Source organism: Sorex fumeus, unplaced genomic scaffold (assembly GCF_029834395.1).
Source record: "Sorex fumeus unplaced genomic scaffold, SorFum_2.1 ptg000122l, whole genome shotgun sequence".
Lineage (NCBI taxonomy): Eukaryota > Metazoa > Chordata > Mammalia > Eulipotyphla > Soricidae > Sorex > Sorex fumeus.
Window position 1 is genome coordinate 10,010,471 of NW_026606179.1, and position 27,432 is coordinate 10,037,902.

General features: G+C 55.0%; 2 protein-coding genes across 2 annotated transcripts; both read left to right on the forward strand.

Moving 5' to 3' along the window:
* The first annotated feature begins 212 nt into the window (after window positions 1-212).
* On the forward strand, window positions 213-12,549 carry LOC130043285 (sialic acid-binding Ig-like lectin 5). Its single transcript, XM_056135540.1, has 14 exons — window positions 213-258; window positions 429-803; window positions 904-1,170; window positions 2,985-3,045; window positions 3,712-3,828; window positions 8,013-8,040; window positions 8,985-9,081; window positions 9,363-9,737; window positions 9,838-10,104; window positions 10,385-10,432; window positions 11,171-11,431; window positions 11,521-11,805; window positions 12,255-12,387; window positions 12,519-12,549. Exons 1-14 carry the CDS (start codon window positions 213-215, stop codon window positions 12,547-12,549), a joined length of 2,391 nt encoding a protein of 796 aa, XP_055991515.1.
* A 5,802-nt stretch (window positions 12,550-18,351) lies between these two features.
* On the forward strand, window positions 18,352-26,835 carry LOC130043286 (sialic acid-binding Ig-like lectin 5). The gene is made up of 9 exons (XM_056135541.1): window positions 18,352-18,404; window positions 18,686-19,060; window positions 19,161-19,427; window positions 19,708-19,755; window positions 20,494-20,754; window positions 20,844-21,128; window positions 21,534-21,636; window positions 22,583-22,664; window positions 26,659-26,835. Exons 1-9 carry the CDS (start codon window positions 18,353-18,355, stop codon window positions 26,833-26,835), a joined length of 1,650 nt encoding a protein of 549 aa, XP_055991516.1. The 5' UTR covers window position 18,352.
* The last annotated feature ends 597 nt before the right edge of the window (window positions 26,836-27,432 follow it).

Here is a 27,432-nt window from a genome sequence, read left to right on the forward strand (position 1 = left end):
GGCTTTTTTTAAAAAATGAAAAAGATTTAGATTCACTTTACCACAGCTGGAGGGAGTACTGGCCCTCCCCAGCCTGTGCTGGCCAAGTTCCTCTTCTGGGAATGGCCACAGGTTCTTGCCCAACTTCCCATTGGTGCCTGCTGGGTCCCAGCCCACCATTCTGGCTACTTCCTTCCCTGACAGAAGGACCCACTGACACTGGGTACTCGAACATGGGGTCCCCGTGGCTGCTGCTGCTGCTGCCCCTGCTGTGTGGGGGTGAGTGGGGCTGAGCCAGGGTACCAGCTGTGCCTAAGGGAGGGGGAAGAGGGGGGAGGGGAGTGGGGGTGACTCTGTGCCCCCACCCAGGGCTCAGGCAGGGGGATGAGCTGTGCCTGCAGGAGGAAGAGGGGGGAGGGGAGTGGAACTGACTCTGTGTCCCCATCCAGGGCTCCAGCAGGAGGACCAAGGGTACCAGCTAAACCTGAAGGAGCAGGTGGTGGTGGTGCAGGAGGGGCTGTGTGCCTCCGTGTCCTGCTCCTTCATCATCCCCAGATCTTATCAGTTCTATCCACTCACTGTCTACTGGTTCCGGGGAGGGGATTCACACAGGGATGATCCTGTGGCCACAAACGACCAACAGAGACAGGTGAAGAGAGAGGCCTTGGGCCGATTCCGCCTGCTTGGGAACCCCAGTGACCACAACTGCTCCCTGGGCATCAGACGTGCTAGACACACAGACCAGGGCATCTACTTCTTCCGAGTGGAGCAAGGGAATGTGAGATACAACTATAAGGCCACGATGCTGCAAGTGCTGGTGACAGGTAGGGGAACTGGGACGAGAGCAGGGCACCTGGTCCAGGGCCAAGCGGGGTCCTCTCTGGCCATGCTGCTGGCCACCCTCAGGGTGCCCCATATCCTCAGCACTCACAGAGAAACCTGCCATCCACGTGGCTGAACCACTGGTGTCGGGCCACCCAGGGCGCCTCACCTGCAGCCTGCCGGGAGCCTGTGAAACAACATCCCTCCAGTTCTCCTGGGCAGGAGAGATGCTCGGCCCCTCCCCACCCACCTCTGCAGAGCTCAGCCTCACCCCGGGACCCAGGGACCACGGCAAAAACCTCAGCTGTCAAGTGAGACTCCTGGGAACTCTGAGAACCACGGAGACGACCATCCGCCTCCACGTGTCCTGTGAGTGGGGCCTGGCAGTGTCGGTCAGGGGGGTCCCAGAAACGGGGGTCGCAGGCAGTCGCAGTCCCAGAGGTGGGGGCCCTAAAGCACCACCTCTTTCAGGGAGGGGACTCCCGGGTGCAGGGATAGCATCCCTGCCCATGGCCCCCAGCACCTCATCCCTCCCTAGACACACCAGAGTCAACGACGATTGATGTTTTCCAGCACACCCAGACAGGTATGAAATGGGGCCCCTCGCTGGCAGAGCTCAGAGTCCCCTCTCTGTGACTGTCCTGTGCCATTGCCTCCCCCCACCACCAGCTCTCCTCAATAGTTACTCTGAGCTAATCCCTGATCTGCTGCATTAACTATGACATGGGCTGAGGATCAGGGGTCAGGGGGCTCTCCCTGCAGTGCTCAGGGCTGACTCCTGGCTCTGCACTCAGAGGTCACTCATGGCGGGCTCAAGGGACCATAAGAGGTGCCGGGGGAAATCAAACCTGGGTTGACTGTGTGCAAGGCAGACACTCTTGCCACTGCCCTCTCTCTCTGGTCCCACCCGTGTTCTCTTAAACCTCTCTCTCTCTCTCTCTCTCTCTCTCTCTCTCTCTCTCTCTCTCTCTCTCTCTCTCTCTGCACCTGTGCTCTGCATGGTATTCCTTGCTTATCTTTGCCAGGAGCTTCCAAGTTCCCATCCTGTAACTGTGCTGTTGAGGGAGTCGAATCCAAAGTGCATGTCTGGCATTGAGAGACAGAACAAAGGTTCAGGGATTGGTGAACAGCCAACACAGCCCTGGTTCGAAGCCTAGCTCTGCAAATGGTCCCCTGAGCACAGCCGAGTATGGCCCCCCAAACCAGAAGGAAAATAAATACACGTTTACTTGCCGACCCGAGGGCTGGCAGGCCAGTCCAGGCTCTCCAGAATCCCACCCCTGAGGATGTGGACTGCCCCCTTTTACTGCACCCCTGGAAGCTGCCCAAGGTCATGTCACCGAGACCAAGGATGCAGCTGAGGCCATCTCGTCTGTGAGATTTAGGCACCAGCCTGTGTCAGTCGACCCTGGTTCCATCCCCAGCACCACATGGTCCGAGCACTGCTGGGAGCAACCCCTAATCACAGAGCCAGAAGTAGACCCCCCAAGTACTGTGGGATGTGGCCCAGCCCTTCAGTCATCCCCAAAGCACGTAAGGGATTCTGGGAGGCAGGCAACGGGCTGAGCACCGCGCTGCAGGGAGAGCCCCCTGATTCCAGCACAAGAGGTGCCACGAGCACCCTAGAGAGCTCCTGAGCACAGAGCTGACTTGGGACTGATATACACAGGGGTGGCCCCAAATTCCCCCAAACCTCACGAGATTCCCGTGGTGTGGCCACAGTTAAGCTAGACACTAGACGATTCCATGTACCCCACCGTCACCGCTCAACTTTATCCGTCCTTTCCTGCCCCTTGGCCCAGCTCCTGCCTTGGCCCTTCTAATGGCCATCTGCACCCCTCCCCCAGCCTGTCTGTCCCCATCCGAGCCGCGGGATCTCTCCGCTGGGAGCTGGGGGTGCAGGAGCTATGCTGGGGGGTGCAGGATCCTCTCTGCTAGGGGTTGGGGGTGCAGGATCTTCTCTGCTGGGGGTTGAGGGGTGCAGGGTCTTCTCCTAGGCACTGTGCACTGATCCCCTTTCTTGTACTGACAGTTTCCAGCCACCGTGCGTAGTGCCCAAGCCCTGGCCGGCAGTTTACCGGCACCTCAACAACCCTCAGCCCCACCTGGCCCTGTGCCATACAAGTGGGGACCCTTCCTCCACCAGGCTCAATTCTCGAAGGCTCCCTCACCCCTCCTTCCAGCCTCCACAGTGCCCCCAGAGCCCTTCGCCTCCTCTGGACACCACGACCCCCAGGACATGGAGTGGGGGGGTTTCTGAGGGGGTCCCAAATGTGCCCTCCGCTGTGCTGCTCTCCACAGTCCTGGAGACCACCAGCAAGGATTCCCTCTCACTGGCTTCCTGGAGGGCCAGTACCTGCCCAGCGCCCCCCCCCACCCTGTCCCACGAGCTGAGCTGGTCCCCAGGGGAAAGCCCTGAGCTCCCTCTGGCCCCAGAGCCCCGAGGTCCTGGAGCTGCCATGGAGCACTGCTCACCTGCCATGCCACCAGTGCTCTGCCCCCGCAGGGTTTCTGTCCTTCTATCCTGGGTATGTGCAGGGTGGAGGGGGGCGGGGGCTCCAAACATCTAGGGGTGAGGGGCAAGAGTGGGGTACGGGGTGGGTGCAGGGATGCAGGGCAGGAATGTGGAGAAGTGAGGAATGCGGGGCAGGTACAGGCAAGTGTGGGGTGCAGGGTGGGTGTGGGGTGGGTGCGGGGATGTGGGCAAGTGAAAGGGGAGGGGCAAGTGCAGGCGGTGGGGTGTGCGGTACAGGGGGTGGGAGCAGTGGTGTGGGAGAATGCAGAGATGGGGGGCAGGGGGGAAGTGCGGGTAAGGGTGCGGGCGGGTGTGGGGTGGGTGCAGCCTGCTAGGGCTTCTGGGTGGAGACAACTCCTTCCCCTCCCCTTCTCTGCAGAGCCCCGCTCCTGCAGCTGTGAGCCCCCGGAGCAGCGGGGCTCCTGGCCCCTGGTGCTCACGCTGATCCGGGGCTCCCTCATGGGGGCCGGCTACCTCCTCACCTATGGCCTCACCTGGGTCTACTACAGCAGGTGAGAGGTGCACCGAGCCCCAGCAGAGAGGAGGGGAGGTGGGACCCTGAGATTCGTGTTCCACAGATGCAGGGACACACAGGACCGCTGAGCCCCCCCCCACCCCCCACCTAGAGCTCAGGACTCAGCTGGGGAGTGGATCCCTAGGGCTGGAGGTGGTGAAGGACCCCAGCACTTGGCTTCTCCTGTCCTTAACTTGCACCTGAGTGATTTCCAGTGCAGCTGGTTTAGCCCGGATTCAAAAGCGGTTTTGGATCCACTTCATGTTCCCTGAGAAGGCGGGGTGTGTCCTGCCATGCGGGGTCAGGGGGCCCAGCCTTTCCTGGGCTTCTTTCTCCAGAATGACTGGTTGGGGGGCCCAGAGCCACATTCCAGCTGGGAGGGCGCTGGCCTTGCACGCAGGGGACCTGGGCTCAATCCCGAACAGCCCATATCGCCCCCCCCCAGAACCACCAGGAGTGATCCCTGAGCACAGAATCAGGCAGCAGCCCTGGAGCACCAGCCATGGCCCCAAACCCCCACCAAAGAGGGAAAAAAATGGAACATCACATTTGCTCACATAAGCTGACGTTTGACTAAACGGTGAAACTCAGGATTTCTGCCGGCTTTTCCAGGACAGAATGAGCAGGAATCTCCAAATCCTCGTTGCTGTTGTTGAATGTGTTTCTTTTGTTTGTTTGTTTTAATGGCTAATGTCAAATGAAATAAAATGTATGAATCCCCAAGTGTCATGACTCATGAACAGTACATGGGCACCCAAGCCTGTCACTGTCCTCCAGCTCCATACACAGGTTCTGTCTGGGCCACCAGAAAGCCTGCTGGGCCTCTTGCAGATTTAAAAATGATCATCAGGTCCCAGGTGATAGACAGCAGATTGGGCACTCGCCTTGCACACAGTTGATCCCAGCTCAGTCCCCAACTCCACATGCTGGCCCCCAAAGCCTGCCACCAGCAACTCCTGAGCACAGAACTAGGAGTAAGTTCCTGGATGACCTTGCATCCACCAGGAAGAGCCCCTAAATAAAACAGAAAAATACTAAATGCATGAAGGCCGGCGCCCACCCAAAACTGGGACCTGAGTGATAGTACAGTGTGAGGGTGTTTGCCTTCCACATGACCTACCCAGGTTCGATTCGCAGCACTGTATATGTTCCCCCAAGCACTGCCACAAGTGGTCCTTGAGCACAGAACCAGGAGTAAGCGAGCCCTGAGCACTGCTGGGTGTGGCCCAATAAACTAGCAAAGCAAACAAAAAAAATCAAAGTGAACAAAAGGTCTATTTTTGTATTATATATAATTGAGCAGAATAAAAGTCTTAAAAAATGTTGTGAGGCCAGAGTGAAAGGACTTCAGGTAAGGAAGTCACTTGCTTTATACTCAACAACCAGGTTCAAACCTAGGTGCCCCATATGGTCCCTCGAGTGCATTGGGGGGGGGGGGTGATTCCTGGCAACACCTGAGCACAGGGTCAGATCTGAGCCCTGCCTAGTGTGGCCCAAAGGCAAACAAAAACATCAATGAGGTGGAGGAGGAGGTTCCTGGTTCAGAGCCCAGGATCTCACACACAATAGACACGTGCTCCACACCTGAGCTTCACACACAAGTTTTTCATAGGGACTACACCCAGCAGCACCTGGGGCCACTCAGGTCACACTCATGATAGTCCAGGAGCTGGGGACCGACCTCAAGGCTTTGTACATGCCAGTCACGAGCTCTGACTCTCAGCTCTTTATCAGATCACTGGGCACAGAACCAGGAGTAAGCCTGAGCACCGCTTGGGCATGGCCCAGAAAATAAATGAACCAACCCCCAAGCAACATTCCTACAATCCTGGAGCAAGAGGACAGGGATGCTGACACTCCAGTGAGCTGCCCCCTAGAGCAAGAGCAAGAGTGTGCACAGGGTGGGGCACATCTGAATGTGTCCTGCACTTATTTGGAAGTTGCGTTGGGGGGTTGAACCACACTCGGCAGGGCTCAGGGCTGACTCCTGATTGCTCAAAATTCACTGCTAGGCAGGATTCATGGACCCTATGGGTGTCAGGGGTGGAACCTGGGCCAGCCTCATCAATGGCAAGTGTTTTAGCACCTGTCTATCTCTCCACCCCTCCAATGTGCTTTGATATAAGGAATCGTGTGTCATCAATTCACAACAGCACAAATCACTTGATCACTTGACTTCCCATTAATCATCGATTTGCTCGAGCGGGCACCAGTAACATCTCCATTTGTCCCTGTCACGTGCTACTGTAGCCCAACAGCATCTGCTCGTTCTGGGAACACGAAGAGCCTCGAACCGATTGTTCAGGATCTTGATGAAGAAGTCTGACGATCTGGTAGGTGGGCGGCCACGCGGTCTTTTGACGTCCTGTGGAATCCAGTCAGTAACAGCTCTAGTCCAGCGGTCATCTCCAAATCTCATTACGTGTCCAGCCCATCTGATTTTTAACACCTTGGCAAATGAGACAATGTCCCTGATTCTTGATCATCGACAGAACTCTGAATTCTTTCTCTTATTTGAGTGAAACGTGATACTCCAAGCATAGCTCTTTCAATTCCTCTTTGGGAGATCCGAATAGTATTCTCATCCTGTTTGCATAAGGCCTGGGTCTCTGAGGTGTATGTTAATGCAGGAAGAACAGTGGAATCAAAGAGATGTGCCCGAAGCCAGAGGTTCTTCATCCTCTTAGCTATTTCTTCGACACTCTTGAAGGCATTCCAAGCCGCTCTCTTCCTCCTGCGCAATTCAGGTGCCAGATCATTCATCATGTTGACTTCTCAACCTAGGTACACATAACTGTTGCATTCGGAGATGGTCATTCTGTTGAGAGCAAATGTAGCATCAGGAACGAGGCTGTTTCTCATAAACATTGTCTTCGTGAGATTCAGCTATAGCCTGACCTTTCCACACTCACGGTCGAAGTCGGCCAGCATTTGTGCCGCTTGGCTAATGTTTGGTGTTATTAGAATGATGTCATCAGCAAAGCGAAGGTGGTGTAGTTGCCGACCGTCTATCTTCACTTCCATTCCTTTCCATTCCAGTTGTCGCATGATATTCTTGAAGGTGGCACTAAAGAGTTTCGGTGAAATAGTATCACCCTGCCAAACCCCTCTCTTGACATGGATGATCACTTCCTTGCAGAATGGTGAGATCCTGGTAGTGATCCAGGTTCAATTCACCTGCCCCTCTCAGAGAGCCCGGCAAGATACCGAGAGTATCTCGCCTGCACAGCAAAGCCTGGCAAGCTACCCGTGACATATTCAATATGCCAAACACAGTAACAAGTCTCACGATGGAGATGCTACTGGGCCCGCTCGAGCTTGAGCTATCTCTCTCTTGGTGTTCCTTGCGCAATCATGGAGGTACTGAACCAGTCGATCATATTCCTCGTCAATGTTGTCAACAACGGCTTCTTCCCATGTTGCCGCAATAGTACCAAAGAGTTTCCAGTTGCTGCTCATTCTGGGAGTTCTCTTCTTAAACTTTGCAGCTCTTTCTCCCTGCTCTGTGAAGTAGAATTTTGCACAAAGGAGACGGTGGTTTGATCCCATTTGGAATTTTGGGACAACAGCGACATCGGTCAGGCAAAACCGTTGATTGAATATGATGTGGTCTATTTTGTTGTGGAACCGTCCACCGGGAGACTCCCATGTCCAACGTTTAGATTCGGCCTTCTGGAACTGTGAGTTACCATGGATGGTCTTGGCCGACATGATGAACTCAGACAGTCTCTCACCCTGTTCGTTCCATTCTAGGCCTTGGGTCCCAATGTGGAGTTCTTCGGCTGATCTTCTCGGTCCTATCTTGGCATTAAAATCACCAACAATAATCTGGTAGAAGGTGTGGTCTTCTTTATAGAACTTCTTCAGCTCCATGTATAACTTCTCAATTTCTCCATCATAATTGGATGTAGGTGCGTAGACAACGAAGATACAAACTGCCGGCAGTGAGTCACATCTATACAAGTGTAAACGTCCAATTCGGATTGTTAGGCATTCGAATGAATCAATGCTCATGGCCAAGTTCGTATTGACAAGAACACCGACGCCTCTGACACCTCTTTTATCGCATGTTCCGAGGAACAATTCTTCTCCCGTGTCGAAAACGGCGTGCTGTGATTGCTGCCTTCTTGTCTCGGTCAGACCAATGATGTCGTACTTGATCTTTCGCGCTTGTTCCATCAGGTCCTCGATGGATGCATCCGACGCTAGCGTACGTGCATGGAAAGTACAGACAATCGTTTTTGTCTTCCATCGTTTTGGCAGCCTAGTTCAGCCTTGAGATTTTATTAGTCTCTCCTTCCTCATCCTTCTCAATGCTGCCATCTTAGTGACACTTTCAGGGTCAGGGGAATGAGACCCATTGTAATTGCTGGTGTTGGCATATCGAATACACAACGGATAGCTTCGAGGCTCTGCCTTGCGGGCAGAATACTCTCGGTAGCTGATATTCGAAACGAAATAAATAGAAGAGGGGCTGGAGCGATGGTCCAGAAGGGAGGGGCTGACCTTGCATGCAGCTGACCTGGGTTTGTTCCCCAGCATCCCTTATGGTCCCCTTAGCACCACCGGGAGTCATTCCCCATCCTTCCCTCATTCCCCCAACCTCCCTCACGTCCCCCGGCAACCCCTCATGTCCCCTAACCTCCCTCATGTCCCCCAGCACCCCCTCACATCCACCTACCCAATGTCCCCTCAATTCTCATGCCCCCCTATCTCATGGCCACTCAGAAAATGTGCTTTCAGCTCAGCTCTCCTGGGGTCCCACCCTTCACCCCTTGAATCTGGACATCTCTCTGCTTCTTGCCATGGCTGTTCAAACATCCCATTGTTCTTCCTCGTGCTGGGTGAGTCTCGGCTAGATCTGGATTCGGGGAGCACCCAGTCCACTCCCATGTCCCCTGTGCTGTGGCCACCTGCGCTGGCCCTGGGGTTGGCATCATGGAAGGTGCTTCAGGCCTCGTCGGAAGAGCCAGTCCCTGGGGTCTGTGCACCAGCAGTCGATACGTGCGGGAGGGGGCTGGGTCAGGTCTCGGCCCTCCCCGGCCTGTGCTGGCCAAGTTCCTCTTCCGGGAATGGCCACAGGCTCTTGCCCCACTTCCTGTTGGTGCCTGCTGGGCCCCAGCCCACCATTCTGGATACTTCCTTCCCTGACAGAGAGACCGACCCACCCACACTGGCTCTGCCCTGGCAGGTGCAGACATGGGGTTCCCATGGCTGCTGCTGCTGCTGCTGTTGTCCCTGCTGTGTGGTGGTGAGTGGGGCTGGGCCTGTGTCCCCATCCAAGGCTTGAGCAGGGGGACCCAGGGTACCAGCTGTGCCTACTGGAGGGGGAAGAGGGAAGGGAGTGAGGGTGACTCTGTGCCCCCACCCAGGGCTCGGGCAGGGGGATAAGCTGTGCCTGAGTGAGTAAGAGGGGGGAGGGGAGTGAGGGTGACTCTGTGCCCCCACCCAGGGCTCAGGCAGGGGGATGAGCTGAGCCTGCGGGAGGAAGAGGGGGAAGGGGAGTGGAACTGACTTTGTGTCCCCATCCAGGGCTCCAGCAGGAGGACCAAGGGTACCAGCTAAACCTGAAAGAGCCGGTGTTGGTGGTGCAGGAGGGGCTGTGTGCCTCCATGTCCTGCTCCTTCATCATCCCCAGAACTTATCAGTTCTATCCACTCACTGTCTACTGGTTCCGGGAGGGGGATTCACACAGGGATGATCCTGTGGCCACAAACGACCAACAAAGACAGGTGAAGAGAGAGGCCTTGGGCCGATTCCACCTGCTTGGGAACCCCAGTGACCTGAAGTGCTCCCTGGGCATCAGACGTGCTAGACACACAGACCAGGGCAACTACTTCTTCCGAGTGGAGCAAGGGTATGTGAAATACAACTACAAGGCCACGATGCTGCGTGTGCTGGTGACAGGTAGGGGAACTGGGACGAGAGCAGGGCACCTGCTCCAGGGCCAAGCGGGGTCCTCTCTGGCCATGCTGCTGGCCACCCTCAGGGTGCCCCATATCCTCAGCACTCACAGAGAAACCTGCCATCCACGTGGCTGAACCACTGGTGTCGGGCCACCCAGGGCGCCTCACCTGCAGCCTGCCGGGAGCCTGTGAAACAACATCCCTCCAGTTCTCCTGGGCAGGAGAGATGCTCGGCCCCTCCCCACCCACCTCTGCAGAGCTCAGCCTCACCCCGGGACCCGGGGACCACGGCAAAAACCTCAGCTGTCAAGTGATACTCCTGGGAACTCTGAGAACCACGGAGACGACCATCTGCCTCAACGTGTCCTGTGAGTGGGGCCTGGCAGTGTCGGTCAGGGGGGTCCCAGAAACGGGGGTCCCAGGCAGTTGCGGTCCCAGAGGTGGGGGGCCTAAAGCACCATCTCTTCCACTTAGGGGTTCCAGCAGTGGGTTCCTGGGACTGGGGTGATGTGCAGAGGGACAGTGAGTGGGGATTTGGCTCCTGGGGCCCTGTGCCTGGATCTGATCTCAGAGGGACATGTGTGGCGCTTCTCGGATGTGTGAGGGTTCACCCTGACCTCTCTTCTGACACTGTTCTCTGTACTCCAGATCCCCCACAGAACCTCACCACCCACATCTCCTTCGAAGCCACCTCAGGTAGGAGGGACCCGGAGAGTGGGAGTGGGGGCGACCCCAGTGACCCAGCACCTCCTCCACCCCAGGGTGCCTCTCAGGGCTCTCACTAAAGCCCCATTTGACCATCTTCGCTCTGTAGACACCCAGGACCCTATTTCCCAAAGCCTGAGAGGCAGGTGTGTGCATGTAGATGAGTGCATATATGTTTATGTGCATGTATATAAACTGTGCTGCATGTGTCCATGTATGTGTCCATGCGTGTACATGTATTTCATATGTGAATGTGCACATACTGTGTACATGTGTGCATGTGCATTGCATATGTTTGCACATGCATATGTGTACAGTGTGTGCACATGTATGTGTGCATTAGTGTATGCATTATGCATGCATGTATAGTATGTGTGCATATACAGTATATGTGTGTACATGTACTATGTGTGTATGTGTGTACAGTGTTATGTGTACATGGGCAGTGTGTGTATGTGTGCATTACTGTGTGTGCACAGAGTTTATGCATGCACGTGTGTGCGTATGAATGCCCATGTGTTCACATGGTATGTCTTGGTACTCTCCATCAAACAGCCCAGGCATGTCCTACTGAGACACTGAACATCGTTTCAGACAGGACCCCCCACTTTTGGCCCTACCCAACCTTTGTGGGTGCAAAGTCTCAGCTGAGGCAGAGTGAGGAGAGGAGAGCAGGAGGAGCCCTGACCCGGGCTCTCCCGCCTTACCTCTCTCCTCCTCTCCCCAAAGTCCTGAAGATCAAGAAATCCACCTCAGCCCTATCAGTTCTGGGGGGCCAGACGGTGTGGCTGCTCTGTGGAGCTGACAGCAACCCCCCTGCAGAGCTGAGCTGGTTTCCCAGGTCCCCAGGCCTGAAGGCCACCACCCTCTCCACCAACACGGCCAAGCTGGAGCTGAGGCTTCCAGAGACCACAGAAGATGCGGAGTTCAACTGCCATGCTCAGAACCCTCTGGGCTCCCGGAACGTCTCTCTCAGGCTGTCTGTGCTCTGTGAGTGGGGTGGGGGAGGGATGGGGTGGGAGTGACACCTGGGTCCTGGGGAGGGGCCGCGCACCTGACGCTCCCCCTCCCTCCCACAGCCCCTCTGCAGCTGCTGGGCCCCTCCTGCTCCTGGGAGGCCCAGGACCTGCGATGTAGCTGCTCCTCCTGCGCCCGGCCCGCCCCTGCCCTGAGCTGGTGGCTGGATCAGCGGCTGCTGCCGGAGAACCGCAGCAACGCCTCCTTCCAGGTCACCTCCAACACCGAGGAATACTGGGCCAACAGCTCCCTGAGCCTCCGGAAGGGGTTCGGCGCCGGCCTCCCGGTCCGTTGCGAGGCCCGGAATGTCCAAGAGAGGCAGAGCGCCTGGGTCCTGCTGCAACCAGGTCGGGTCGTGGCGGGCGGGGAGGGGCAGGGCAGGGCGTGTACGTCTAGAGAAGGTGGAGGCGGGGCCTAGGGGCGGAGCCTAATGGGTGTAGACGACGTGGGCGGGGCGGGGCGTCACTGTCCGTCCGGAAGAAGAGGGAGCCGGGCCGAGGGGCGGAGCCCAGTTAGTGGGTGTGGCCTACGGGGCGAGGCAGGGCGGGGCGTGACAGTCCGTCCGGAAGAAGGTGGAGCCGGGCCCGAGTGTAGGAGCCTGGGGGGAGTGTGAAAGGGGAGGGGCAAGTGCAGGCGGTGGGGTGTGCGGTACAGGGCTGGGAGCACTGGTGTGGGAGAATGCAGAGATGGGGGTCAGGGGGGAAGTGCGGGTACGGGTGCGGGGCTGGTGCGGGGTGGGTGCATCCTGCTAGGGCTTCTGGGTGGAGACAACTCCTTCCCCTCCCCTTCTCTGCAGAGCCCCGCTCCTGCAGCTGTGAGCCCCCGGAGCAGCAGGGCTCCTGGCCCCTGGTGCTCACGCTGATCCGGGGCGCCCTCATGGGTGCCGGCTACCTCCTCACCTATGGCCTCACCTGGGTCTACTACAGCAGGTGAGAGGTGCACCGAGCCCCAGCGGAGAGGACGCGAGGTGGGACCCTGAGATTCGTGTTTCACAGATCCAGGGACACACAGGACCGCTGAGCCCCCCCCCCCCCCCCCCCCCCCCCCCCCCCCCCGCGAGCTCAGGACTCAGCTGGGGAGTGGATCCCTAGGGCTGGAGGTGGTGAAGAACCCCAGCACATGGCTTCTCCTGTCCTTACTTGCACCTGAGTGATTTCCAGTGCAGCTGGTTTAGCCCGGATTCCAAAAGCGGTTTTGGATCTACCAGGGCTGGAGCGATAGCACAGCGGGTAGGGCATTCGCCTTACAAGCGGCCAACATGGCTGACCCGAGTTCGATTCCTCCGCCCCTCTCGGAGAGCCCGGCAAGCTACCGAGAGTATTCGATATGCCAGACACAGTAACAACAAAGTCTCCAATGGAGACGTTACTGGGCCCGCTCGAGCAAATCGACGATCAACGGGAGGGCCTTTACCTTTACCTTCATATTCCCTGAGAAATCGGGGTGTGTCCTGCCATGCGGGGTCAGGGGACCCAGCCTTTCCTGGGCTTCTTCATATGAATGACTGGTTGGGGGGCCCAGAGCCACATTCCAGCTGGGAGGGCGCTGGCCTTGCACGCAGGGTATCTGGGCTCAATCCTGAACAGCCCATATCGCCCCCCCAGAACCACCAGGAATGATCCCTGAGCACAGAATCAGGCAGCAGCCCTGGAGCACCAGCCATGACCCCGAACCCCCACCAAAGAGGAAAAAAATATGGAACATCACATTTGCTCACATAAGCTGACGTTTGACTAAACGGTGAAACTCAGGATTTCTGCCGGCTTTTCCAGGACAGAATGAGCAGGAATCTCCAAATCCTCGTTGCTGTTGTTGAATGTGTTTCTTTTGTTTGTTTGTTTGTTTTAATGGCTAATGTCAAATGAAATAAAATGTATGAATCCCCAAGTGTCATGACTCATGAACACTATATGGGCACCTGTTAGGTCCCTAGGGACCCTAAGGGAGATTCCAGAGTTAAAACTCTATAAATTTTAACTCTCCCTTTCCTGCCCTCCTTATCTGTTACCTCCCTTAAGAACTATTCCCTTATCCACCTCCGGAATGCAGGGCTGAGAATCAGAGGAAGCAAGGTGATAACCAAATGTCCAAGTTACCTGATGCCCACTAGTCACAATGCCTATGTACGTAAATGCTGATCTTTGAATCTATAGGCTAAGGAGTGATGTACTTCTACATGGATTGGTTAAGAAAGCATATGTTGTTACAAATCTATTGGCTATGAAATGCGCGGGCTTTGCTGTAACGGCCAGTGAAGGCCTATATAAGATCCCCTTTGAAGAGGTTCGGGGTCTTGCCTCACCTAACTGACCTGCGTGTCTGTGTAGGCGGCTTGACCCTGGCTAGCCAGTCTTACAATAAACCTTGCTTGCTGTTTGCAGTCTCTGGAGTTTCTTTGTCGTTAAAGGGAGATCACGATCCGCGCCCTAACAACCCAAGCCTGTCACTGTCCTCCAGCTCCATACATGGGTTCTGTCTGGGCCACCAGAAAGCCTGCTGGGGCTCTTGCAGATTTAAAAATGATCATCAGGTCCCAGGTGATAGACAGCGGGTCAGGCACTTACCTTGCACATGGTTGACCCCAGCTCAGTCCCCAACTCCACATGCTGTCCCCCAAAGCTTGCCACCAGCAACTCCTGAGCACAGAACTAGAAGTAAGTCCTGAGTCCCACCAGGAATAGCCCCAAAATAAAACAGAAAAATACTAAATGCCATGAAGACCAGCAACCACCCAAAAATGATCAAACTGGAACCTGAGTGATAGTACAGTGTGAGGGGGTTTGCCTTCCACATGACCTACCCAGGTTCGATTCCAAGCACCTTATATGTTTCCCCAAGCACTGCCACAAGTGGTCCTTGAGCACAGAACCAGGAGTAAGCGAGCCCTGAGCATTGCTGGGTGTGGCCCAATAAACTAGCAAAGCAAACAAAAAAAATCAAAGTGAACAAATGGTCTATTTTTGTATTATATATAATTCAGCAAAATAAAAGTCTTAAAAAATGTTGTGAGGCCAGAGTGAAAGGACTTCGGGTAAGGAAGTCACTTTCTTTATACTCAACAACCAGGTTCAAACATAGGTACCCCATATGATCCCTCGAGTGCATTTGGCAGGGGTGGGGGGGCGGGGGCGGGGAGTGATTCCTGGCAACACCTGAGCACAGGGTCAGATCTGAGCCCTGCCTAGTGTGCCCCAAAAGCAAACAAAAACATCAATGAGGCGGAGAGGAGGTTCCTGATTCAGAGCCCAGGACCTCACACACAATAGACACGTGCTCCACACCTGAGCTTCACACACAAGTTTTTTATAGGGACTACACCCAGCAGCACCTGGGGCCACTCAGGTCACACTCATGATAGTCCAGGAGCTGGGGACCGACCTCAAGGCTTTGTACATGCCAGTCACGAGCTCTGACTCTCAGCTCTTTATCAGATCACTGGGCACAGAACCAGGAGTAAGCCTGAGCACCGCTTGGGCATGGCCCAGAAAATAAATGAACCAACCCCCAAGCAACATTCCTACAATCCTGGAGCAAGAGGACAGGGATGCTGACACTCCAGTGAGCTGCCCCCTAGAGCAAGAGCAAGAGTGTGCACGGGGTGGGGAGCATTTGAATGTGTCCTGCACTTATTTGGAAGTTGCGTTGGGGGGTTGAACCACACTCGGCAGGGCTCAGGGCTGACTCCTGATTGCTCAAAATTCACTGCTAGGCAGGATTCATGGACCCTATGGGTGTCAGGGGTGGAACCTTGGCCAGCCTCATCAATGGCAAGTGTTTTAGCACCTGTCTATCTCTCCACCCCTCCAATGTGCTTTGATATTAAGGAATCGTGTGTCATCAATTCACAAAGCACAAATCACTTGATCACTTGTCTTCCCATTAATCATCGATTTGCTCGAGCGGGCACCAGTAACTTCGATTTGTCCCTGTCACGTGCTAGTGTAGCCCAACGGCATCTGCTCGTTCTGGGAACACGAAGAGCCTCGAACCGATTGATCAGGATCTTGATGAAGAAGTCTGACCATCTGGTAGGTGGGCAACCACACGGTCTTTTGACGTCCCGTGGAATTCAGTCAGTAACAGCTCTAGTCCAGCGGTCGTCTCCAAATCTCATTACGTGTCCAGCCCATCTGATTTTTAACGCCTTGGCAAATGAGACAGTGTCCCTGATTCTTGATCATGGACAGAACTCTGAATTCTTTCTCTTATTTGAGTGAAATGTGATACTCCAAGCATAGCTCTTTCAATTCCTCTTTGGGAGATCCGAATAGTATTCTCATCCTGTTTGCATAAGGCCTGGGTCTCTGAGGTGTATGTTAATGCAAGAAGAGCAGTGGAATCAAAGAGATGTGCCCGAAGCCAAAGGTTCTTCATCCTCTTAGCTATTTCTTCGACACTCTTGAAGGCATTCCAAGCCGCTCTCTTCCTCCTGCGCAATTCAGGTGCCAGATCATTCATCATGTTGACTTCTCAACCTCGGTACACATAACTGTTGCATTCAGAGACGGTCATTCTGTTGAGAGAGAATGTAGCATCAGGAACGAGGCTGTTTCTCATAAACATTGTCTTCATGAGATTCAGCTATAGTCTGACCTTTCCACACTCACGGTCGAAGTCGGCCAGCATTTGTGCCGCTTGGCTAATGTTTGGTGTTATTAGAATGATGTCATCAGCAAAGCGAAGGTGGTGTAGTTGCCGACCATCTATCTTCACTTCCATTCCTTTCCATTCCAGTTGTCGCATGATATTCTTGAAGGTGGCACTAAAGAGTTTCGGTGAAATAGTATCACCCTGCCAAACCCCTCTCTTGACATGGATGATCACTTCCTTGCAGAATGGTGAGATCCTGGTAGTGATTCAGGTTCAATTCACCTGCCCCTCTCAGAGAGCCCGGCAAGATACCGAGAGTATCTCGCCTGCACAGCAAAGCCTGGCAAGCTACCCGTGACATATTCAATATGCCAAACACAGTAACAAGTCTCACGATGGAGATGCTACTGGGCCCGCTCGAGCTTGAGCTATCTCTCTCTTGGTGTTCCTTGCGCAATCATGGAGGTACTGAACCAGTCGATCATATTCCTCGTCAATGTTGTCAACAACGGCTTCTTCCCATGTTGCAGTAATAGTGCCATAGAGCTCCCAGTTGGTGGTCATTCTCGGAGTTCTCTTCTTAAACTTCGCAGCTCTTTCTCCCTGCTCTGTGAAGTGGAATTTTTCACAAAGGAGATGGTGGTTTGATCCCATTTGGAATTTTGGGACAACAGCGACATCGGTCAGGCAAAACCGTTGATTGAATATGATGTGGTCTATTTTGTTGTGGAACCATCCACCGGGAGACTCCCATGTCCAACGTTTAGATTTGGCCTTCTGGAACTGTGAGTTACCATGGATGGTCTTGGCCGACATGATGAACTCAGACAGTCTCTCACCCTGTTCGTTCCATTCTAGGCCTTGGGTCCCAATGTGGAGTTCTTCGGCTGATCTTCTCGGTCCTATCTTGGCATTAAAATCACCAACAATAATCTGGTAGAAGGTGTGGTCTTCTTTATAGAACTTCTTCAGCTCCATGTATAACTTCTCAATTTCTCCATCATAATTGGATGTTGGTGCGTAGACAACGAAGATACAAACTGCCGGCAGTGAGTCACATCTATACAAGTGTAAACGTCCAATTCGGATTGTTAGGCATTCGAATGAATCAATGCTCATGGCCAAGTTCGTATTGACAAGAACACCGACGCCTCTGACACCTCTTTTATCGCATGTTCCGAGGAACAATTCTTCTCCCGTGTCGAAAACGGCGTGCTGTGATTGCTGCCTTCTTGTCTCGGTCAGACCAATGATGTCGTACTTGATCTTTCGCGCTTGTTCCATCAGGTCCTCGATGGATGCATCCGACGCTAGCGTACGTGCATGGAAAGTACAGACAATCGTTTTTGTCTTCCATCGTTTTGGCAGCCTAGTTCAGCCTTGAGATTTTATTAGTCTCTCCTTCCTCATCCTTCTCAATGCTGCCATCTTAGTGACACTTTCAGGGTCAGGGGAATGAGACCCATTGTAATTGCTGGTGTTGGCATATCGAATACACAACGGATAGCTTCGAGGCTCTGCCTTGCGGGCAGAATACTCTCGGTAGCTGATATTCGAAACGAAATAAATAGAAGAGGGGCTGGAGCGATGGTCCAGAAGGGAGGGGCTGACCTTGCATGCAGCTGACCTGGGTTTGTTCCCCAGCATCCCTTATGGTCCCCTTAGCACCACCGGGAGTCATTCCCCATCCTTCCCTCATTCCCCCAACCTCCCTCACGTCCCCCGGCAACCCCTCATGTCCCCTAACCTCCCTCATGTCCCCCAGCACCCCCTCACATCCACCTACCCAATGTCCCCTCAATTCTCATGCCCCCCTATCTCATGGCCACTCAGAAAATGTGCTTTCAGCTCAGCTCTCCTGGGGTCCCACCCTTCACCCCTTGAATCTGGACATCTCTCTGCTTCTTGCCATGGCTGTTCAAACATCCCATTGTTCTTCCTCGTGCTGGGTGAGTCTCGGCTAGATCTGGATTCGGGGAGCACCCAGTCCACTCCCATGTCCCCTGTGCTGTGGCCACCTGCGCTGGCCCTGGGGTTGGCATCATGGAAGGTGCTTCAGGCCTCGTCGGAAGAGCCAGTCCCTGGGGTCTGTGCACCAGCAGTCGATACGTGCGGGAGGGGGCTGGGTCAGGTCTCGGCCCTCCCCGGCCTGTGCTGGCCAAGTTCCTCTTCCGGGAATGGCCACAGGCTCTTGCCCCACTTCCTGTTGGTGCCTGCTGGGCCCCAGCCCACCATTCTGGATACTTCCTTCCCTGACAGAGAGACCGACCCACCCACACTGGCTCTGCCCTGGCAGGTGCAGACATGGGGTTCCCATGGCTGCTGCTGCTGCTGCTGTTGTCCCTGCTGTGTGGTGGTGAGTGGGGCTGGGCCTGTGTCCCCATCCAAGGCTTGAGCAGGGGGACCCAGGGTACCAGCTGTGCCTACTGGAGGGGGAAGAGGGAAGGGAGTGAGGGTGACTCTGTGCCCCCACCCAGGGCTCGGGCAGGGGGATAAGCTGTGCCTGAGTGAGTAAGAGGGGGGAGGGGAGTGAGGGTGACTCTGTGCCCCCACCCAGGGCTCAGGCAGGGGGATGAGCTGAGCCTGCGGGAGGAAGAGGGGGAAGGGGAGTGGAACTGACTTTGTGTCCCCATCCAGGGCTCCAGCAGGAGGACCAAGGGTACCAGCTAAACCTGAAAGAGCCGGTGTTGGTGGTGCAGGAGGGGCTGTGTGCCTCCATGTCCTGCTCCTTCATCATCCCCAGAACTTATCAGTTCTATCCACTCACTGTCTACTGGTTCCGGGAGGGGGATTCACACAGGGATGATCCTGTGGCCACAAACGACCAACAAAGACAGGTGAAGAGAGAGGCCTTGGGCCGATTCCACCTGCTTGGGAACCCCAGTGACCTGAAGTGCTCCCTGGGCATCAGACGTGCTAGACACACAGACCAGGGCAACTACTTCTTCCGAGTGGAGCAAGGGTATGTGAAATACAACTACAAGGCCACGATGCTGCGTGTGCTGGTGACAGGTAGGGGAACTGGGACGAGAGCAGGGCACCTGCTCCAGGGCCAAGCGGGGTCCTCTCTGGCCATGCTGCTGGCCACCCTCAGGGTGCCCCATATCCTCAGCACTCACAGAGAAACCTGCCATCCACGTGGCTGAACCACTGGTGTCGGGCCACCCAGGGCGCCTCACCTGCAGCCTGCCGGGAGCCTGTGAAACAACATCCCTCCAGTTCTCCTGGGCAGGAGAGATGCTCGGCCCCTCCCCACCCACCTCTGCAGAGCTCAGCCTCACCCCGGGACCCGGGGACCACGGCAAAAACCTCAGCTGTCAAGTGATACTCCTGGGAACTCTGAGAACCACGGAGACGACCATCTGCCTCAACGTGTCCTGTGAGTGGGGCCTGGCAGTGTCGGTCAGGGGGGTCCCAGAAACGGGGGTCCCAGGCAGTTGCGGTCCCAGAGGTGGGGGGCCTAAAGCACCATCTCTTCCACTTAGGGGTTCCAGCAGTGGGTTCCTGGGACTGGGGTGATGTGCAGAGGGACAGTGAGTGGGGATTTGGCTCCTGGGGCCCTGTGCCTGGATCTGATCTCAGAGGGACATGTGTGGCGCTTCTCGGATGTGTGAGGGTTCACCCTGACCTCTCTTCTGACACTGTTCTCTGTACTCCAGATCCCCCACAGAACCTCACCACCCACATCTCCTTCGAAGCCACCTCAGGTAGGAGGGACCCGGAGAGTGGGAGTGGGGGCGACCCCAGTGACCCAGCACCTCCTCCACCCCAGGGTGCCTCTCAGGGCTCTCACTAAAGCCCCATTTGACCATCTTCGCTCTGTAGACACCCAGGACCCTATTTCCCAAAGCCTGAGAGGCAGGTGTGTGCATGTAGATGAGTGCATATATGTTTATGTGCATGTATATAAACTGTGCTGCATGTGTCCATGTATGTGTCCATGCGTGTACATGTATTTCATATGTGAATGTGCACATACTGTGTACATGTGTGCATGTGCATTGCATATGTTTGCACATGCATATGTGTACAGTGTGTGCACATGTATGTGTGCATTAGTGTATGCATTATGCATGCATGTATAGTATGTGTGCATATACAGTATATGTGTGTACATGTACTATGTGTGTATGTGTGTACAGTGTTATGTGTACATGGGCAGTGTGTGTATGTGTGCATTACTGTGTGTGCACAGAGTTTATGCATGCACGTGTGTGCGTATGAATGCCCATGTGTTCACATGGTATGTCTTGGTACTCTCCATCAAACAGCCCAGGCATGTCCTACTGAGACACTGAACATCGTTTCAGACAGGACCCCCCACTTTTGGCCCTACCCAACCTTTGTGGGTGCAAAGTCTCAGCTGAGGCAGAGTGAGGAGAGGAGAGCAGGAGGAGCCCTGACCCGGGCTCTCCCGCCTTACCTCTCTCCTCCTCTCCCCAAAGTCCTGAAGATCAAGAAATCCACCTCAGCCCTATCAGTTCTGGGGGGCCAGACGGTGTGGCTGCTCTGTGGAGCTGACAGCAACCCCCCTGCAGAGCTGAGCTGGTTTCCCAGGTCCCCAGGCCTGAAGGCCACCACCCTCTCCACCAACACGGCCAAGCTGGAGCTGAGGCTTCCAGAGACCACAGAAGATGCGGAGTTCAACTGCCATGCTCAGAACCCTCTGGGCTCCCGGAACGTCTCTCTCAGGCTGTCTGTGCTCTGTGAGTGGGGTGGGGGAGGGATGGGGTGGGAGTGACACCTGGGTCCTGGGGAGGGGCCGCGCACCTGACGCTCCCCCTCCCTCCCACAGCCCCTCTGCAGCTGCTGGGCCCCTCCTGCTCCTGGGAGGCCCAGGACCTGCGATGTAGCTGCTCCTCCTGCGCCCGGCCCGCCCCTGCCCTGAGCTGGTGGCTGGATCAGCGGCTGCTGCCGGAGAACCGCAGCAACGCCTCCTTCCAGGTCACCTCCAACACCGAGGAATACTGGGCCAACAGCTCCCTGAGCCTCCGGAAGGGGTTCGGCGCCGGCCTCCCGGTCCGTTGCGAGGCCCGGAATGTCCAAGAGAGGCAGAGCGCCTGGGTCCTGCTGCAACCAGGTCGGGTCGTGGCGGGCGGGGAGGGGCAGGGCAGGGCGTGTACGTCTAGAGAAGGTGGAGGCGGGGCCTAGGGGCGGAGCCTAATGGGTGTAGACGACGTGGGCGGGGCGGGGCGTCACTGTCCGTCCGGAAGAAGAGGGAGCCGGGCCGAGGGGCGGAGCCCAGTTAGTGGGTGTGGCCTACGGGGCGAGGCAGGGCGGGGCGTGACCATCCGTCCGGAAGAAGGTGGAGCCGGGCCCGAGTGTAGGAGCCTGGTGGGGGGGAGTGCGGTCGACGGGGCGGGGCGTGTCGGTCCGTGAAGGTGGAGCACGGCCGAGGGGCGGGGCCTGGAGGCGGAGGCCGCCGGATGCGCAGGCGCCCTAGCGGAGGTGGGGCGGTGGCGAGGCTCTGTGCGTCTCTCTGCAGGCAAGCCCGAGGCTCAGTCTGCGGCAGTTATCCCGATTCTCGGAGCTGCCGGTGTCCTGACTCTGCTGTCCCTCTGCTTGTGCCTTGTGGCTGTCGCCTGCGTGTAAGCACATCCAGGGTGGCTCATGGAGCGGAGCGGTGGGGAGAGCGGGGCAGCCCCCGTCCTGGCGGGCAGCGCCCAGCGGGCCGGGTCTAAGTGGGGGTCTCCGAGAGCCAGCCCTGATGTCGTCACTCGATCCGCTTCTCCTGCGCGCGAGTCTCGGCACCATTGTGTCCACTCCCCAGTTCTCTCTCCTGAGCCCCAGATCTAAAGGAAGTGTCCCTCCCCTTCTGGACCACCGTGCCCCCATCCCGAGCCCACCACGGAGCCACTGCCCGTCCCCCTGGACGGATTGCGCCATCTGTGCGCGGTGATGCACTTCTTCCAGTAGCATGGCGGGGTTTTCTTTTCTCACCCTCTTTTCGGTTTGGGGTCCACATCCAGCGATGTGGCTCCTGGCTCTGTGCTCAGGGCCACTCCCGGCGGGGCACAGCGTTGCCAGGGATCAGACCATTCAAGGTCAACACCTTCCCCACTGCCCTGTCTCTCCAGCCTCGCCTGGCATTTTTATTTCTACCTGTGGCATATGTCAGGACTTCTTTAGCATTTCCGAATCGCTTGTTCCTTTGGAGCACATTTCGCCTGTCCGTTTCACCCATGCTTGGGATCTTCCCACTATTTTTTATTGGGTGGGGGGGTGGAGAGGCACATCCAGCAGTGTCCACGGGCTATTCCTGGCTCTGTGCTTAGGGATCCACCTGGGTCAGCCATGTGTAAGGCGAATAAGTGCCTTGTCCCTGTCCTCTCTCTCCTGTGTGACTGCCATGACTGGCAGGGCAGTTGTCTAGGCCTGTCACAAGTGTCCTGGTGACAAGTTGCAGTCGTAGACAGCTCTGTGCTCCTGGAGGACAGTGCTGGCTCCAGCCTGGCTCCAGTCACCTGGTCAGTGCTCAGAGCAGTAGCTGCCCCCTTTTGCACACCTGGGCCAATAGAATCATTTTTTCCCTAGGGTGAGAGCTCGCAGGAATGTGGTCAGCGCAGGATCAGGGGCCATGGCCAATGAGGACCCCGTCATGGACTCTGTGGCCTGGGTGAGTGCGGGCATTGTTGCCACACAGAGGGCAGCCAGGGTGCCCAGGCACCGGGCCTACACTGAGCATTTCTTCCCCCACACCTCCCTGCTTCACCCACTTTAAATTCCCTCTGCGTCCACTTCCTCCCCCGGCATCAGGGGTCAGCCTCCCTCCTCCTCCCTGCTGACCCCAGAGCCCACCTTCACATCTCTCCAAATCTGCTGCTGTCCTTCCATGTCTGGGCTTCACCTTGCCACAGCTCCCAGGCATTTTTCTTGGGCCAACCAGGCCATGAGCGTCTGTACATTGCTCCTCCCTGTCCCCCCTTCTCCCAGCAGCCACATGTCTTGACCTTTTGGCTCCAGTGTCATTTTCCATTCTTCCAGGCCCCCTTCTCATCTCTCTCCTTGCCCATCGCTCCCCACTAGAATGTCCTTGTCGCTCGTGCCCATCGCTGTCCCAAATCTGTGACACTTTCCCTTTTCTGGTCCTCTCACCTGCCTGCCTTGTGAAGTCCCTTGAGAGCAGGGGCCGTGACTGTCACTCACTCTGTCACTCCATCCGCTGGCCAGCATCTTGCTCTTCCATCTCTGTGCAAGTGAGTCGTAGAGAAAAGGATTCTCCAAACTGCTGGGTCTGCTAAGCAATTGCTCCCGCCATGTTCACTCTTATGCTCGTTTTATTCATCAGCCTTGACCCCACTACCCCAAGTTCTGACTTAAGACACCAAACATTGGTGATGGTCATCCCTGCCCTTGTTGACCCCTGGCCACTGAGGACCACCTGCTCCGGATCTTCTGTCATGAGTCACAGACATGCTTGCCTGAAATAGACCGCTGACTTCATTGCTGCTTCTCTGCCAGAGTGCTCCTTCTGAGCCTGCCCCATGTCTTTTTTCCTGGACTGTCTTAGTAGACTCAGCTTGTATTGAGGGACATTTGAGGAATTTGCTGTTTTGAACATTCTTACCCTGCCCTGTGGTATTCATGCAATTTTCGTCCTTTGGCATTTCTTCAGAACCTACTTATCTAATGACCAGACTATGGGCAGTGTGACTGTCCATAAGACAACATCATGACCAGCAGCTTTTCAAATCCCTTGCATTCATTTATTCATATCCCCATCTATACCTTTCAGATTTTGATAATCAGTCATTTTCCTGGTTTTTTTTTTTGTTTGGTTGATTTGGGGACCAACATGGCAGTGTTCTGGGCTTGCTCCTGGCTGTGTTCAGGGATCATTCCTGGTGGGGATCAGGGGACCATAGGTGGTGCGGGGAATAAGACTTGGGGCAAGTGCCCACCCCACTGTCCTGTCCTTCTGACTCCCCAGTCATCTGGTACGTAGGTTTCTCTATTTTTTCCCCTGGCCCTCCCCTGCAGTGTCGTTGGTTGGTTTAAACAGGGATAAAGATCCTGACATCATGATTTGCCTCTGACCGTCTCTTCCATAAAACACCTGATCACATCCAACTCTGGTGTTCAGCTTTCCCTAATGAATTTCTTGGCAAGTTTTACACATTTTAGCACTAATTTTTCTGGTTATATGCCGTGTACATGTTTTCTACCCATGGCTATCTTGTCTCCACTTTATTTTTTAAAAGGGGCCTCTGGTGAAAATAAGTTCTGTTCTATGACAACCATTTTTACCACTTTTCATTCTTTATCCATGCCTTAAGGGTCTTATTCAAGAAAGTTGTTCTTGTTCTAGCGGGAAAGGCTTTTTAAGTTTAATGCCTCATCTCTGTGGCCTCTGTTCTATTCCAGAGGTCAATTTTTTTTTTGTCTCCATTCCTACTCCAGGACCTAAAGGAGACACAGGGTCCATAGGATTGAAAAATAAGTCCTGGTAACTGATCAAGCAAGACCTCACCCTGAAACTCTTTCAGAATCTTCCATCTTGGCCCTTCACTGTTCTTTGTAGAGTTAGAATAAGGTTTTTTTTTTCCAGTTCCCAAAACTGTTCCTGTCACTGTCTTTTAAACATTTCAATTAACCTTTTGGGGGTTAGGGGGTTGGGTCACACCCAGCGGTGCTCAGGACTTATTCCTGGCTCTGCACTCAAGAATCAGTCATGGCAGGCTTGGGGAACCATAAGGGATATCGAGGATCAAACCAGGTCACTGCATGCAAGGCAAATATTCTACTTTCTGTACTAGTGCAGGTTCCCATCCTGTCGCTGTTCTCTTTCTTTTTTTTTTTTCAATGTCTTCCACAATGTCAGCTTCTCATGCTGCCAACTGTCTTCGTTCATCTTTAGGTGCAGAATGAATGAAACACAGTTATATTCTAACTGAGCTGATATTCTTTCATCTTGCTAACTTGCTAATAACTTGCCTATAGACCTCAAAGCATCCTCACCCCTTTGCTGCCTGTGTACGGGTGAGAGAGCTGCCTGCCTTGTGCATGACTGACTCAGGCTCAACCCCTTGCAATTTGATGAGCCTGATTCCCAATGCCCAGCACCCCATATGGTCCCCTGAGCACCACCACCCAAGACTGGTGGGTGTGGTTCACAGAGATCCTGCCAATTGAGACTTCTGTGTTTTGGTTTAGTTTATTGAGCTAGTTGGCTTCTCTGTTACTCTCCCATCTAGCTTGGCAGTGCTCTTACTGGGATGTCAGTGCTGTGGAGTTGGAGATGTTGCTGATCCCTGAACTCTAGGACCTATAGAACTGGGCCGAACAGATGAGTTTACATGGCGGCGACTGTGGGTTGTGGCTGTGGCTGCCAGGGCATCTGAGAGTACTGGGGGGCACGGCTGCCACCCACACTGCTTCCTGGGTATTTCTAATCTGAGCTGTATCTTCTCTTGTGTCCTCCAACATCCTCTCTCTTTCCATATATGGCAAGGAAATGGATGCATGTTCTAATTTCCTCTTTTTGGAAAGGAAAACACACCTGTTTCTTTACTGTCATTTCATCTTGTTCAAGTCTAATAGGAGGAACCTCTACATCGCTCTGCTTTCTTTTTTGGATGTTGTGAGAAAGTATTTTTTGTTTTGGGGGGCCATATCTGGTGATACTCAGGGGTTACATCTTGCTCTATACCCAGGACTCACTCCTGATGATGCTTTGGGAACCATAAGGGATGCTGGGGATTAAACCTGGGTTGGCTTCATTCAAGACAAATGCCCTGCATGCCGTGCTATCACTCTGGCCCCTGTAAGACCAATTTCGACCATTCTGGAACTCTTTTCTTCTTTGGAAGGTGGTGGGGGGTAACACCCAGAAGTGCTCAGGAATGACTCCTGGGTCTGTGTTCAAGGATCCTCTCTGATGCTTTGTGGACCATATGGAGTACTGGGGGTTGAGCTGGGGTCAGCCACCTGCAAAGCCAGTGACTACCCAGCTGTGCTACCTTTCCAACTCCTTTGAAATCTACTATTTGGAGGCTAATGTTGCTTCTGACATATTTTACCCCATAGTGTGATGGGGTGAGTGGCAGGTGGGGAGAGGGCGGGAACCACTCTGCACAGTGACTGGATGGTGTCTCTGAGGTCCCATGGCTCCTGCTCTGTCTCTGTATTCTGGGTCCTGCACCCACGGTCTAAACTGCCATCTCTGGTCTGCTTTCTGCACCAAATTAGTTCATAAATGTACCAAAGTGTGCTGGCTCCCTTTTCACCCTGTCCCCCGTGTGTCAGCTGCTGGCCAGGGCCCATGGCCGCATTCTGTTAACTGTCCTCTCATCCAATTCCTGCCGTGCAGGGTGGGGGTGACCACAGGTGAGTTCCTTTACCTCCCCATCCTGGCTCTGTTTCCCGTGTCTGTAAAGTGGGGACCACGTGGGTGTCCGTCATACTGGGCTGTGGCTTGGGGGAGGGTAAAATCCCATTTATTCATCCCAGATGTGGTCCAATCAGCAGCCCTGGTTAGGAGAGAGAAGTTGCTTTTGGGGGGAACGTGTGCAGAACAGGAAGACAAGTGGTTAACTGTCCCGCCAGACTCACTTCATTGGGGGGCCTGGGAGCCTTTACTTCTCTCTCACCCCCTTGTAACCCCAACACAGGGCTCCAGGACAAAGCACTGGCCAGATAGCCCCCCAGACCAGATGTGCCCCGAACCAGGGGAGGCACAGGAACTCCACTACGCCAATCTCAGTTTCCATGAGAGGGCGGAGAGGGAGCCTCAGGACCGCGAGGGCTCCGAGCGCACCGAGTACTCTGAGATCAAGACCAGCAAGTGATGGTCAGGACTCCGTGCTGATGCCTGCCTGGCCTCAGGGCTGCTCATGCTCGGCTCCCAGTGGGCCCAAACACAGCACTGGCCTCAGACCAGGGTCCCTGCAGGCCCCAGCCCTGCCCAGCAGCGACTGCTCTATCCCTCAGTTCCCCTTCCAGAGACCCAGCAATGACACAGTGACTTTGAAGGCTGTTGGCGCCATGGAAGAATCAAGTGGAGACAGCGCTGGTGGCATGGTCTCCTTCCTCCAACAGAAAGACCTTGCCAGCAAGTCCCCTGAGATGCGGGTGACCCAGGGTCTGAGCATGTGTGGGCATTGTTCTCTTTCCCGGATCCTGTGAGGAACAAGACTGGCCCCTCTGAGGACTTCTGGTTCCCCAGCTGGAGATCCTCTGCCCTCTAGGTGTTCCAATCCCCCTCAGCTGTCGACTGAGTACATCCTTTCACTAGGTCACCTCTGGCCCTTCCGTTTGTCACCCGTGGACACTGATAGTTGATGTGGACCCTCCTGAGGGCCCTGGCACATTGACCAGGACAATGCGGAGTAGCAGGCCCCAGCTTGTGTTCCTGTGACCCCACTGCTGTTGACACTCCTCTGCAA